At 42.4% G+C, this 15649-nt stretch overlaps 1 protein-coding gene across 2 annotated transcripts in view; it reads right to left on the bottom strand.

Moving 5' to 3' along the window:
- ITPR2 (inositol 1,4,5-trisphosphate receptor type 2) overlaps positions 1–15649 on the bottom strand; it is a 340705-nt gene that overhangs the window by 145876 nt on the left and 179180 nt on the right. For both annotated transcript variants that reach the window (XM_077826251.1, XM_077826259.1), the window contains exons 33-35: positions 13039–13167; positions 12288–12408; positions 205–395 (exon numbers count right to left, since the gene is read on the bottom strand). In XM_077826251.1, coding sequence (XP_077682377.1) covers positions 205–395; positions 12288–12408; positions 13039–13167 — 441 coding nt within the window. The remainder of the gene's footprint in view (positions 1–204; positions 396–12287; positions 12409–13038; positions 13168–15649) is intronic.

Genomic DNA, 15649 nt, shown 5'->3' with positions numbered 1-15649 from the left:
CCAAAACAGTGTGCATATTACAGGACACCTTTTAGATACAGATTACAACAACAGCGAGCTAGGATATACTGAGCTGCTCAGGCCAGCTGACACTCACTGTTAGATATCAGAGTGCTCCTTGCCCTCAAGTTGTTCTTACTGTCTCAAACATATCTAGGCAAAATGCATGGTCATGCACACAGCATCAGGCATTTGCTACCATACCTGCAGTTTTTCAATGATATTCCTGTAATCCCAGGCAGGCCCTCCAAAAGCTTCTTTAAAACGAGGTCCACTGCGGGCAGACATTCTCCATCCCATGGCCGCTCTCTGCACCATATTGGAATGACTCTTCATGAACAGGGTATTTACCTGGCTGTCTAAATCCACTGGTATTGCAATCCCACGGTTCTTTGCTTTAAACAGAAGAAGACATTTACAATAAAGAACGCTTTCGGATCCTTTGCAATTCATTTTGGGTGAAATTCAGATCCCATGCAGGGAGCCTTATGCCCTTTACTTCAGTGGGGCCGGGATTTCACCCTTTAAAAATAAGGGCCAGATTCTCAGCTGGTGTTAATCAGTGTAGTACTATTTAAGTTAATAAAGCTACACCAATTTATACCAGCTGAGGATCTGGTCCATGATTTCTTATTTCTCATAGGTAAAAGGTATATCTCTGCTTTAAAGAATGAATCAATTGCAATGATTCAAATGAAATCAATTACAAAGACATTAGCAAAAGCAGCAAAATTAGTAACTTATTTCAGTAGCTACTTATAATCCATTTAAGAGTAAATTTGAAAAATCATCTTTTTAGTCTTCTTAGACATAGATATGCATTTACCCAATATATCCCACTGTTGCCTGCATGTTTTATGCACTTAAACTACTTAGATATATAAAAGGACTTCAGCTTGGGTTTGTTTCCCTGCACACTTCTACCCTTCACCTGATTGTATTGTACAATGCCTGAGGTTCCTATGTTCTATCATGATGCAAAAAAGTAATAATTAATAAATAGACGAAGAACTGTACAGTTAGCAAATCCAGGAGAATAATTTGATTTTTAGACTTGAGGGTAAGAGGTAGAGAAATCTTGCACTAGTTCCTACAAGGCACCGATAGTTCAGCTAATGCCATGTTAATTGTGCACGTTGAATGGCCTTTTCAAAAAAGGGGAATGCCATAAATAATTCTGATGTACTGTCTGTGTTACACAGATCCCTCCATGCTGCAATGGACCAGAGAGGCATTCTTTCAAGCGTCTATGTGGAATGTTTGAGATTCAACAAGTAACGTCAGGTAGACACAGCAACAATAGGGGGCAGATTTTCCGACATGTACTTGAAAAGATAGGAATCACTGCCTTTCTACCTATTAATTTTATTTATGACTTTACTTAAATTTCCATAGCACAGTGTTATCCTTAATAAATGTCTGAGTAACAATAAATAGTCTAGATTGCTAGTGTTCTTCAGGTAAATAAACCAATATCTAAAAGCTGCCTGTTTTTCTTATTACACCAACATTGCCTTTGAAGTAAGTTCTTAAAACCTGAGTAAGGTATTCCCCAAAGCATTTTGTAATAAGATTAATGTTTTCTAGCACAGTTAGTACACATTACTGAGAGACAGAACATGGTCCTGATCCAGCAAAGCATTTAAACACATGTACAACTTTGATCATGCAAGAAGTACCACTGGGCCTGATCCAAACCCTACTGAAGTCAGTGGGGGTGTTTCTGTTGACTTCAGTGTGTATGCATCAGCCTCAAAAGTACTACGTACATGCTTAAAATTATGCAGGCGTTTAAATGCTTTATTGGATTAGGGCATATGTTGGCAAGGACAATGCGTCTCTGAAGACCAGCAGAGACCTCCCCCTCTCCCCAAGTACTATACTGCAATGCCAGCACTTGGAATAAACCCAAATCCTGGTATGGAACTTGAACCAATAATCTTCTGGACTAGAGCAAGATTGCTCTACCTTCCACATCCCCAATGCTGCAATGGGACTTATTAGTGCGGAGACCCATTGATTTCAATAGGACTCTGCAAGGGTCCACACTAGCATATCCCAATGCCTAACTGTGCTTGCGTCTGGAGCACAGGCTGCTGAGCGTAACTGGTGCAGGAGGTACAGCTCCCCTTGAATAGGTTTCCATCTCTGGTAGACACTTTCCTTAAAGGAGAGTTTGCCTTGGGGAATTAAGAAGTTGTGTTGTGCCAAAGATGCATTTCCCAGCAGCTGCACAACCCACTCATCACCAGTATCAAGAGAAGCTGCTTTCACGGGGCAGCCCAGTTGCCCCCCTCTCTCTCTCAACTTCTATTTGTTTTGGAGAAGGGGTAAGTGGTCATAAAGAGAAAAGCACAATGTATGATTGGCCATTATTTGTAGTTATTGTTTCTGCGCGTTATTCTCCCGGGATTATTTTTCCCTATCATGTCAATCACTGGAAAGTTATGGGATAATGCTAATTTGCACTTAAATTAGGTATGCAGAATTCCAATATACCTGAGAATTTATTAACAGCAGAGCATGTTGTGCGGGAACACCTGTACTTCTACATCCCTGCATTATTTGAAGTTAACAACTTCCATCAGTGTCTGAATAGCAGTCAAGGACTAGGATTGTTCAAAGAGTTGCAGCTAATTAAAACTATCACAAAGAAAACCAGAAAAAAAAATGCTCCTTTGTTTTGAACAGTTCTTATATGTATAATTCCATTTGTAATTAAGAGTTGCATTGATTGTCAAAGGGCATTGTTGAAATCTAAGCTATAAACAAAGGCTTTATTTATCTTCTTATTTCCTTGAAGCTTGTAGAAAGTTTATCTTTCATTTGTTTCACATTTCATTATTTAAAACAACATGAAACATATTTTTACATTTTGGAAAGCTGACGAACAAATGTGAACATAAATATTTATTTTTAATTTAGGTGTTGTAGGCTGCTTTCCTCTTCAAAACGTGTCAATCTCCCTTAAAGTATGAAAATGAAATATTTAAAAGCATGTTTGTTTTTGCTCCACTTTGGAATACTTTTCGAAAACAGACAAACAACTTGCAAACTAGGGTCATCAAAAGAAGAAGAGGCCAGAAACTGATTAAATCCTGTCCTTGGGGTGACTGATGTGCAGTGCGGGGAAAGGATGCAATCTATTGTGTGACTGCACAAGCAGCTTCGTATGTCACCTGTGTACCCAGCCACAATCCCACCATGGACTAGAACATATGCGCATCTAGAGTGTAATTCACTCTTGTGTAGAGGGTCAGCACAGGCCTGTATACCATCTCAGTCCCACTTCTGCACGAGGCTGAATTTCACCTCTAATAACTTGGGTTGTGCCTCACTGTCTGAGGAAGCAGGGTTTGCTGGGAAAAAGAGATGTGAGTAGCTCCCAGGTTGGTGCACACACATATACTCCCACTAGCAGAGTGGTTCTCTACCAGGGTCTCAGGGTCCCCTGGGGGGCCACAAGCAGGTTTCAAGTGGGCCTCCAAGCATGGCCAGTGTTAGACTAGCTGGGGCCCAGGGCAGAAAGCCAAAGCCCCACCGCACGGGGCTGAAGTCCGGGGCCCTGAACCCTGCCACCCAGGGCAGAAGCCAAAGCCTGACCAATGTAGCTTTGTGAGGGCTCTTGTGGCATGGGACCCCAGGCAATTGCCCTGCCCTAACTCCAGCCCTGGCTTTATATGCAGAAAACCAATTACTATGGCACTGGTAGGCCATGGAGTTTTTATAGCATGTTGGGGCGGGGAGGCGTGTAGGGCTCAGAAAGAAAAAGGTTGAGAACCCCTGCACTAGTGCACACATATTCCCACGAGCAACACACACAGCCCAGCACCAAGACCAAAGTAAAAAGTGACACTGACAATGCACTTAGCTAGGCCATCATGTAAAAATTCTGGAATGGTTTCTTATGAACTCAACGCACCAGTTTCTCTGCTCCCTTCACTGTGCAAACTGCTTGGGTATATAGGCAGAATGGGACCCAAAATAAAGAGTGAGCATTACATTCACTATAAGAAATAGCTAAATTCAAGTCCTATGTGCAGGTGGGCTTAACTTACTGAAGTCAAAAGAGCACTGTATACCCACTAGCAACAGGACTATACTGGCCTAGAAGCTGGGTGTCTATATTTGAAAAATAATATGTACATGTAGGTTCTCTCACAGAACCATAGAAATTGGAATTAGACCAGGCCCTACCCAAGGAGGACATCTATTCCATTCCCCTGCTGGTGAAGGATTGTTCTTCCACTACATTGCCTTGTCTACGGCTACATTCAGTTTAAATTTTCAGAATTTCCATGGATGGCGCTGTCACCATTGACTTCCCTAGGAAGATTATTCCCTAGACTAACAAGTCTCACTGTTAGGAGGTTTTTATCCCATTATCTTTTACATTAATTTATATCCCTTTGTACCAACCTAAACAATGCCACTCCCTCATTACCAGTACCTACAGGGTGTAAACAGACAGCTATTGTGTTCTCCCAGCCAGCCCCGTTGGCACTTAACTGAGCAACACATTTATTTCAATTAATCTCAGTTCATAAATCAGTCTCTCTAGCTCCTTACTCATTTACTTACTGCTTAATAAATAAATTTGGTTGGAAAGACATTGATGGTAGCAACAGCAGGAAATTCTACAGGAAATAAAAGCTTTGTGTAGACAAGGCACGAGGCTGCCAATCTGGTACCTTTCATTGGCAGCACATATTTTTCTTCCAGCTGAAAACTTAAGTTAAAATATTTATCATTCCACAAAAAGATCATCATTGATTTTTTTCTTGCAATTAGGGAAACACAAACAGTTAGAATAGAATAAAATATGTGCTTTGTCTGAAATGTATTCTCCCTGCTGTCAGAAATGTAACAATATTATAATCATTTGATTTGAACTAAAAAAAATTGAAAATGGAAGAGGAGTTTTCTTCCTTCTCCATTTTGTGAAAAACTAAAGTGGGAGTCAAATGAAGTCTGCTGAAGTGAAGGAATTATTTAAGGACAGTCCATCTATATGGGTATTAACACACAAATAATCATTTCAAAAGGACAATAATATTGAGCCTAGCTTCCAAGTTTAATGTTTCCTATTCATTACTTTTTATGGTAGAAGGAAAATACCAGATTTTCCCCAGATTCTATATACCATTATAGTGGAATAGCACTGAGCTGAAACAGCATTCTTATAATTAGCATCCACTGCTCCAGTAGGATGGTAATTGGAATTCTCTTTTTGTTTCTCTCATACAGCATCCTACCACCTATTGTCCTAGAATCTGAGTTGGTAATGACTGACATCACTTGCGTTGGAAGAGCTAAAGAAATAGGCCAGAAGATTTTTTTGACCTTCCCTACTTTGAAGTAATAAAATGTAGGGATTGATCCTGCCACTGCTTACTTGTGGAGTAATCCCATTTATTTCAGTCATGATGGTAATAGTAAAGTCATGCTCCTGCTACTAAAAGGTCCTTTATACAGCGTTCTCTATCTGAGATGTAGACAAGATGCATACAAGGAATAAGGTATAAGTAAGACCTCTATGATAAAAAGCTATAACGAAGACCTTTATAAATAGATTAGCAGACATCCTGTGTGCAATGCAAAATTGCTGTATAAAAAGCCTCTAGGGCGAACAGCTTTGATTCCTTGAGGGTGGAGAAATACAGAACAATGCTAATAGATATTTTATAGAAAATGGGGATAATATATTCGGGTTTAGCCAGCATGTAATTCCATATATTGCAGTTGTTTGATCTCGTAGCAGAAGAAAAAGCATGTGTTGGAGTCTGATGCACTAACAGTCATTGCTTAACTAAGCAGCAATGCCAGCTATTTGAAAGGGACCCTGGAACATTGGTTAGCTTGGAAACTAACAGTCTGATCCCACACCATTAAATCAATGTGGGTTTTGCCACTGAGTTCAGTGGGAGCAGGATTGGGCTCTATTACCCAGACATGCTTTTCTTCACCTGAGTTAATCGGCATACGACTGGGTTGTGGAATATGAGAAAATAGTAACCAGAAAGTGGATGCTTACTGCCTAGTCCCTTTGGGGTGAGGATGGGTGACATCTTGCAACATTACCATGTGGAAAAACGGATACTTCACAAGATTGTTTAAAATGCAAAAAAAAAAGTCAGGACTGGCCTCAAGCCCTCCAAATTTTTATGGCAGGTGTTCCCAAACTATGGTAAGCGTACCCATAATAGTCTACTCAGACAAAGATTTAAAACTTTGTGGCAATGTGTTATATAAAATACGGTAGTTAATTTACTTCAAGATGTGCCAGTGAGAACACAGATACACAGAGCCCTCACCTCCAGTCACTGTGCAGAGTGGGTTTAGTTGCCCAGCAACTGTCCAGTCTAACTGAGCTCAGAACTTAGGGGGGCGGGTTTCGGTTATATATGTTGCACTATAACTGTAGGTAACAGTGAAATATGGACAGATGGCTAAAGACAGGTAGCGTTAAGAAGCACACACAAAGTATCAGTGATGAGAAGGATAGAGCCTGAGAAAAGTCTGCAAAAGGAGACAAGTCCCTATAGCTCCTTTCTGAACTGAAGGCAGGTAAATCTGCCTGGAGACAAAAGTAGTAAGGGAAGCCTGAAATACTTATGAAGTTTTTCCCTGATAGTCAAGAGGAGTTGAAGACTCAGGGAGATAAGAAATTAGCTTTTGCACCTTGCCTTTTGTTGACCTGGAAGATCACATACATTCCTGCCGTGCTCATAAGACAACAGATGTAATGATCTTAAACTTTTAAGGCAATACTTACATCCACCTGCCAGCACTGAGTAGAATGTACATTTCTTAAACTTACTCTGAAACAGGGCTTTTAAAAGTTTATTATCATATGGATCTTTTATATCCTGGGAAATCTGTGTATGATCTTTGTACCTGCTACGATTCATTTCTGAACCCAGGGCTACCACAAAACGAAAGGAATAAAAATTATGTTTGTTCATTCAACGCTACACTAAATTTATTTTCCAGCAAAAACTTTTGGTCCCTGCTATAAATCCGCCCAGTACACCTTTGGCTTGACACAGGCAAAATCTTTTCAGAGTTTTCAGAAAAACCATGCTGTGAAACATGAAGGTCCTAACACTGAAACTGTCAAACACTCAATTTAAAAAGGAACAGATAAGAGTGTGCTCACATATCTAGCCTAAAGTCAAGCCTGGTATGGCTGTCTGTATTAACGAAGAAATTTTTATCTTATCTCTTCATGTGGACATGCAGCAGAATTTTGTGCTTGATGGAGCAGCATACAGAAAAAGGAGTACAATATACATTATCACTAGGGATCAGATTTTCAAACATGCTCAGCAACTGCATCTGGGGGCAGATTCTCCAAAGAGTTCAAGCTCCTATCCAGGCAACAAAATAAGCACCACAATGGACGCTTCTGAGTACCAAGCATTATGTAGGTGCCTAAGTGGATGCTGAGTTCTTCTGAATATTTGGCTTCAATTGTGGGTGCTGAGCAGCTGAAAAATCTGGCTATGCTTAGCTAAATTCTGCGGTGACCCTGTGCAACCCCGGTGGGCCAAATCCTTGACTTACATGGGTACTTGAAGTCAATGGAACTAACCACATGAGTAAAGTATGTAGGATTTGCTCCACTGTCTTCAATGGAATTGTATAGTAAATATATAAAGGCAGAATTTGGCTCACTTAGCTTCCCCTACTTACACAGCTAGTCCTTCTCCAATAGGCCAAGTTCTGTCTTCAGCTACCCTCATGCAAACCTACAGATTTCAATTCGGCTGTGTGGGCTTCAGTTAGCACAGAATCAGACTCACATAGGAAAGGCCAGCAGGATTTAGCACCATGTCTACAAACTCTGCACACAACACTAGGTTTAAATCTTAGCTAAATGTATATACAGAGCTATTAGCAAAAAGCTCTAATTTTTCCTTACCTTTGCTTTCACTTGTTCATGCCTCATCCAAACTCCTCCTCATCCATCACAATCTTTTTGGTTTGCAAATACAGCAAAACAACACCACCACCACCACCACTTTAGTGCACATTTTAAATCCCCAAATACTACGTCCCTGCAGATCGGGAAATCAGCACATCATCGCCAGACTGTGTCCCTGACACATAGCCCTAAGTCAGGGGTCAGCAACCTTTCAAAGAAGAGGGACCATTTTTTTGCTTTTGTCTTTAACCAAAATATTTCAAGAGCCGCATCACATGCAAAGCTACTTGTAGAGCTAGAATTTATCATCTAATAATAATTGAACGTATTAAAATTACTCACCAATACTTTTAATGCAACTTTTGCCATTTGAATTTGAATATAAACAGGAAGGGGCTCCGAGCTGAGGCAGGGGTGCAGGAGGGGGTGCGGAGTCTGGGTACAGGAGGGGGTTCTGACCTGGGTCAGGGGGTTGGGGTGTGGGAAGGGGTGCTAAGTGCTGGCTCTGGCTGGGAGGCGCTTACCACAGGCGGCTCCCAGCCAGCACAGCAAGACTCAGGCAGACTGCCTGCCTGCCTTGGCCCCACTCCGTCCCAGAAGCAGTTGGCTGCTGGGCATGTCTCTACGTGCCCCTGGCAGGGGGGAGGCGGCTCTGCACACTGCCCCCGCCCCCAGCACCATCGTCACAGCTCCCATTGGCCAGTTCCCAGCCTATGGGAGCTGCAGGGGTGGTGCTTGAGGGCACGGGCAGCTCACGGAGACACGCTGCCTCACTCCCCCACAGGGGCGCACAGAGACGTGCCAGCAGCGAGCCGCTTCCGGGAGCGGCATGGGGCCAGAGCCCTGCTGTGCCACCAGCCGGGAGCCACCTGTGGGAAGCACCTCTTGGCCAGAGCTTGTACCTCGCACCCCCACACAAAACGGCTGCCTACAAGGGGGCAGCCACGGAGTTGCATGCAGCTCCAGAGCCGCAGGGTGCCGACCCCTGCCCTAAGTAGAGGTAGTACAAAGATTCCCTGCCCCACTAGGCGCTGCAGGAGGGATTGTGCTTAAGGAAGCCGCTAAGAAGGATACAGTGTGAGGCTCCTCAGTGGCAGCCCAGCTCCACTCCACATGGCCTCATCTCTTCCCCACCCCTTTAGGTGAAGCTAGCCTTGAACATCCATTGCCCTTGAAGGGTTGCAAGGGCTTTAGATGCAATCAGCACATGAGAGAGGCCAAAGTATGGGGGAGGCTCTTCGAGCCATTCTCCTCTCCCTCATGTACCAATGCAAGGGTTAACTCACATCTGGCCCTCTGTTTTATTGGACTTATCGTTTACAACAGCACAATCTAGCAGTGTTATTTTAAATATCTCCATGCAATACAAGGTATGTGAGAAAACAGAATACAATAGATTACAGTACAATAGAGGAATATAGGAACTCCAGAAGATATGGAATAAATCCACCAATTTGAAGAAAAGTCAAGGTCAACCTCACATCTGCTACTTGCATCACATAAGCCTTCCCAGAAAAAACAAGAGCGCCACAGACAAGAGAACACTAAACCTTTTATGTACCCATGTAGATATGAAGTGGCCCACTGACTTAAGTGGGCTTGATTTTCACTTTAGGTACAGATCTGAACAAGTGGTAACACACTAATCCACGAGGGCACATTATGACACAAAAATCCTTCAGCCCCTCAATTCCTTCTCTGTTTGCTCCTAGTTCCCAAAGGCAGTAATTTTCTGATCGCTTATACCAGGAGTGCAGCAGAGGAGCAGAGAAGGGCTATTGCCATGAGTGAGCATTAGTCATATGAATAAGGGTTTGTAGGACTGGGTCCTTTATCTGAAGCTGTAAAAATCAGTGGAATAAGGAACAAAGAACATCTTCAACTTTTTAAGTTCTCCTGCCAGATGGATCCATAATTAAACCAGTTTGCACAACAAATACAAATTGTACGCTGCTAAATTGCTAGACTAATTCACACAAAATGTTAATGAGATGCTTTGGCAAAAGCATTAAATGAAACTACTGTAACATAAATCTGAAATCTAAATTTAGAGTCAGTTGTTGCAATGTTACAGACGCAGCAAACGTCCAAGAGACCATCCCAGAGTGGTGCTATTATTTACTGTAACTTTTTAAAAAAATTAAAGCAACTATATCTATCAAGCTTTTCTATCGTCATCATGATCCTGTCCCTCCCTCCCCTTCTTATTCATGTTGTCCACAGGTTGTCTAGCTGCTTTCAAAATACTGAAAGTGAGTAGTGCCACAAAATGGGGTTAGAATAATAGCACTGATTGGGCTTGCTTTGGCTGAGCAGATTTCAAAATAGGGAGAGTTTGGAAAATGTCAATCAACATGGCTCATTTTTAGAGAAATATCTATATCAAATCATCTTTTCCATGACAAAGTAAAAGACTTTAAAATAATGTTTTTGTGGAATTCAATCCTAAAACTGAACCTTTGCCAATGTTACCTAGATATCTGTAACCATTCTTCTTTAGGATTAAATTCCCACAGAAGAAAATTTAAAGTCTTCTCCTTTGACACAGACAACATGATATTTTAATTCCTTTTAAAACTTCAAATTTTTATGGATTAATTGTTTAATAGGTCTTTTTCTGGAGCATTTACTAGTTTGGGGCTAGATTGGGGCTACTTTTGTGGATGAGCATTTATTCACAAGTAGTATCATTGGTTTCAAAGTGAGTAAGGACTGAATACTCTAGCCCTTAATGAATTCTAGCAAATACTACTAAATTATGTAGTTGACTTAAGGGCCAAATTCGGATTGGGAGTATGTGCACAGGCAGAGCAGTAAGAATCCACTGTACACCTTGAGGCAGGCTACCTGGACCAACGTTATGAAAGGGTATGTAAGGGCACCTACTTATTCCTTTCCCTGAGCAGGAGAATAAAGAGTGATCAGGGAAGATCAGGGTTGGGTTTCAACTCACTGGCCAGAACAACTGAGCTAGCATAAGAGTCAGGCGAGCAATAACTCAACATCCCCCAGGAGCAAAGGGGAACAAGGGAGGGAATGTTGGTTGCTTGGTCCATAATTCCTTCCCTGGGATGTTTCCAAGGATGACACAGCTATATACCACCTATTACTATGGGCTGTGCCTTACCACAGAATGGAGTCCATAATGATTATTAGGGCCCTACCAAATTCGCAGTCCATTTTGGTCAATTTCACGGTCATAGGATTTTAAAAATTGGTAATTTCACAATTGCAGCTATTTAAATCTGAAATTTCATGGTGTTGTAATTGTAGGGGTCCTGACCCATAAAGGAGTTGGGTGGGGTGTCAAGATTATTGTAGGGAGTGGGGGGTTGCAGTACTGCTACCCTTACTTCGGGGCTGCTGCTGTCGGTGGCGCTGCCTTCAGAGCTGGGCAGGTGGAGAGCGGCAGCTGCTGGCTGGGAGCCCAGCTCTGAAGGCAGAGTTGCTGCCAGCAGCAGTGCAAAAGTAAGGATGGCTGGTGGGGCGCTACCTTCAGAGCTGGACACCCAGCTAACAGCCGCCACTCTCCGGCAGCCCAGCTCTGAAGGCAGCACAGAAGTAAGGGTGGCAATACTGCTATCCCCCTAAAATAACCTTGTGACCCCCCTGCAACTCCCTTTTGGGTCAGGAGCCCCAGTTTGAGAAACACTGGTCTCTGCTGTGAAATCTGTATGGTATAGGATAAAAGCACACACATGACCAGATTTCGCCATGGGGAGACTAGATTTCATGGTCCATGACGCATTTTTCATGGCCGCGAATTGGTAGGGCCTTAATGATTATGAATGCCTATGGTCTGACCCAGTTTAAGATCATTTCTATATAAGAAAATGAGGTCATAATGTAATAGTGTAGAAGAATGCCATCTGCTTGGAGTCCAATTCTACTTTCACTTACACCACTGACCACCATTCACCTGAACCACCCCATTGAACAGACAGATTCAAATGGCGTATAAGTAAGGGAAGAAATGAGACCTGAAAGTCAGAGCTTCCGAGACTTACATTGTGAAATTCATGGAGGATAGGTCCATCAGTGGCTATTAGCTAGAATGGGCAGGGATGGTGTGTCCCTAGCCTGTTTGCCAGAAGCTGGAAATGGACAACAGAGGATGGATCACTTGATGATTACCTGCTCTGTTCACTCCCTCTGGCATTGGCCACTGATAGAAGATTGGGCTAGACGGACCTTCGGTTTGACCCAATATGGCCATTCTTATGAAATTATAACACAGTTTTCTAGTATTATCAGTGCCTTGATTTCCAGGATGCTACAACCCGAAAAATAATGGATGGATCCCAACTCAGGCTTATTTAAAACACAGTGAAGAATTATTAAGTAAAAACTTGGCACCTACCCACTTCAGCCAAAGTTTTGATACATGACTCCACTGAGGCTTTCTGTGCTGGGTTTGGCCAGTTACAGTTGTAAATTCTAAAAGCAGACTGAAGCAGTTGAATAAAAACTGGCTGATGTGTCTGAAAACAAAAAGGTAAGCAACTAATTTTAGACTTTAAAATCCTCCTTACAATTACCCTAGGTTATGCACCACATAAATTACATGCATAACTTTTAGCCTCTATAATCAAAGTACAACTCAGTTCAACCGTTATCACTCTTCAATACAGGATGAAAAATAAACCAGTTTGGCATTCTTATAGAGTGCCAAATCATGCAGTCCTTACTCAGTCAAAATTCCCATTGATATCAAACAAAATGGCATACTGCAAAAAAATAATGGGGAGATTTCTTGGGTCCCAAACACGTGGCAAACTTTCCGACTTGGGCCACAAAGATTTCCTCTTTTAGAAACACAAAGAAAAGTTCCCTGATTTTGCAAAGAGATCAGTCATGCAAAGTCCCAATGAAGTCACAGAAGTCAGATGTAAAGCTCTGTGGAGAAAGAGTCCTTTTCTGGATTAGGGTAATCAGGAGTACAATTTGTCAAGGGCATATTTACAGGAGGTGTTACACTGTTAGTGTGAATCATGAGGAGTGGGAGAGGAAATAAAGAAGGAAAAAAAGTTGAAGCACTCCCCTCCAGCGAGTGGAAGATGACACATTAATTATCCGAATTACACATTTGTTGCAGTCTCCCTTCTTCTTACCTGGAGGCTGGTGCTGTTATCTGAAAATGGAGAACTGAAGAAGCCACTCACAATGTTCATTACTGGTTCAGTGACATACTTCTCCAGAGATGTGTCTGCATGTTTCCGGTCTGTAGTTGTGTTGCAAACCTACAATGAAAAGGAAAATATTAGCTTTTTTTTACTTGTGATCTTTGAACATTTTAAAAGAGAAACACACACACACACACAGGAGAGAGAGAACTGATATTTAATCCTTTTTCAAAAATGTTAATTTTTGTATTAAACATATAAAATCAAGATACCTACCTTGTAGTCAAGTTGTATTCTGTTTAATTATCTTTGTTCCTGGGAGCTCCACTCCCTCCCGATCCCTACCTTTCCTGAACTAGATCCTCTAGTTGAGTTGGCTACTCTTTCCCTCACCATGAAACAAATGAGTTTGTTGGATAACACTGGTCAGTCCTGTAGGCCCACACATCACATGCCACCTTACGCATCTAGACAGACTCAGGAGGAAAAAGGAGCATTCCTCCAGGTGGGTTGGAGGAGACTTTAGACAGATGGAAAGATAAACCTACTTTATTAGAAGAGTGAGAAAGATCTCAAACAGTGCTGAATTTGGAGCTGGTTTCAATTATTACAGCCAGATGGGAAAGATGGAGCTCCTTCAAAGTAAGAGTTTTAAAAACCAAAACCAACCAAGCAAACAAAAAAGGACAAGTAGGAAGCAAGCACAGATATAACAAAAGCAAAATCCCATGCATTCAGTCAGCAGGCCTCCATAGGAACAAACTGCAAAAACGGTCAAAGACCCACCCACTCTGCCAGGTGAGCTACATGGTAGATTCATCATGTCACAGTGTTAAGTGTAAGACATGAGAGATTTGCAAAACGAAGGAAGAAGGAGAAGAGGGGATAGGAGGACATTGAGAGAGGATTGGAGCTGAACTGAAGTACTTCTTAAGGCCAATTAATGGGCTGTGAAAGAATGTGGAATGATTCAACTTCTGTACAGCGTCCTAGAAGACAACATTCTTCTACAACATTAATCATTTTATGCTGCATACATTTATGGTAAAAAAAAATTGAGGATTTTTTTTGTGGGGGAGGAGATTTGATAGCTAGGGAATTGAAGAACAGAGAGGGTAAGTGATTTGTTCAATCTCACAGAGAAAAACTCAGTGGCAGGGCTAGAAAGAGCATAAAGACCTATATCCCAGGTCAGGCCATCCAGCTTTCTGATTACGCAGTACTGTAGCGGTACATGAACCTTGTAAGCCAGAAACTTTGGCAAAATAGCCAGAAGTGTTTAAAGGACATTTATGGAGACTTCAAACAGCACCAGTCATTGCTGGGAGATGAACAAGTTACTCACCTTGTGCAGTAACAATGGTTCTTCAAGATGTGTGTCCCTATGGGTGCTCCACTGTAGATGTGCTTGCATCCTTGTGCTACTGATCAGAGAACTTTGGTAGCAGCATCCGTTCGGTCTGCACATGCGCTGTTCCTCCCTTGTGCTCTGCCACAAGGTTAATCAGCATTGCGCAGGCAAACGCTCCTCAGTTCCCTCTCTATTGCAGAGTCCATGATAAGAACACTGAAGTGGAGGGGACGAGGGTGGATCGAGGAGCACCCATACGGGGACACATCTCGAAGAACCATCGTTACTACACAATTTGAGTAACTACTTCTTCAAGTAGCATTCCTATGGGTGCTCCACTGTAGGTGACTCCCAAGCAGCATCCCCCATGGAAGGCTGGAGCACTGGAATCGAGTCTAGCATGGACAATAATACTGCGGAGTTAAAGCTAGCATCAGCACTGTGATGGCATAGTGTTCTGTAAAGGTATGTGCACATGCCCAAGTAGCTGCTCTGAAGATTTCCGGGATGGGGACATCCTTGAAGAAGGTGACCAAGGAGGAAAACAATCTTGTGGAGTGGGTACGGATAACACATTGAGGTACTAAATTACGAGCCTGTCAACAGTGCTTGATGCAGCTCGGGACACATTTAGAGAGTCTCTGGGCTGATGTCACTGCACCTTCAGACCTATCCGCAATGGAGAGGAAAAGCCTAGGAGATTTCCTAAAAGCCTTTGTCCTGTCCAAGAAGGAGGCCAGGGCTCTCCTTACATCTAGCATGTGTAGAATGGCTTCCCTATTATCCTGGTGAGGTTTGGGACAAAAGGTCAGGAGGTGAATGAGTTGATTCATGTGAAAGGCCAAAGTCACCTTGGGGATGAATTTCGGGTGCGGTCTTAGCATAACCTTGTCAGGAAAGAACACAGTAAATGAGGGGTGCACCATAAGAGCCGCTATCTCTCCAATCCTTCTCGCTGAGGTGATGGCGACCAGAAACGCCATCTTCATTGAAAGTTGCATGAGTGAACAAGTGGCCATGGGTTTGAAGTATGGTATGGTCAGTCTTTTTAATACTAAATTCAGGTCCCATGGTGAGGTAGGATGTCTGGGTTGGGGAAAGAAGTTTGCTATGTCTTTAAGGAACCTACCTCTATGTAGTTGGGTGCGAGAGGACCGAGTACCCTTCTATTTGCTGGTGAAAAGTCGCTGTTGCTGCTAAAATGTACCTTGAGCGAGTTAACAGATAGTCCAGATTTCTTAAGAGTCA

The sequence above is a fragment of the Eretmochelys imbricata genome, chromosome 1 (assembly GCF_965152235.1).
Source record: "Eretmochelys imbricata isolate rEreImb1 chromosome 1, rEreImb1.hap1, whole genome shotgun sequence".
NCBI classification, from domain to species: domain Eukaryota; kingdom Metazoa; phylum Chordata; order Testudines; family Cheloniidae; genus Eretmochelys; species Eretmochelys imbricata.
This window is presented reverse-complemented; position numbering and strand designations above follow the sequence as displayed.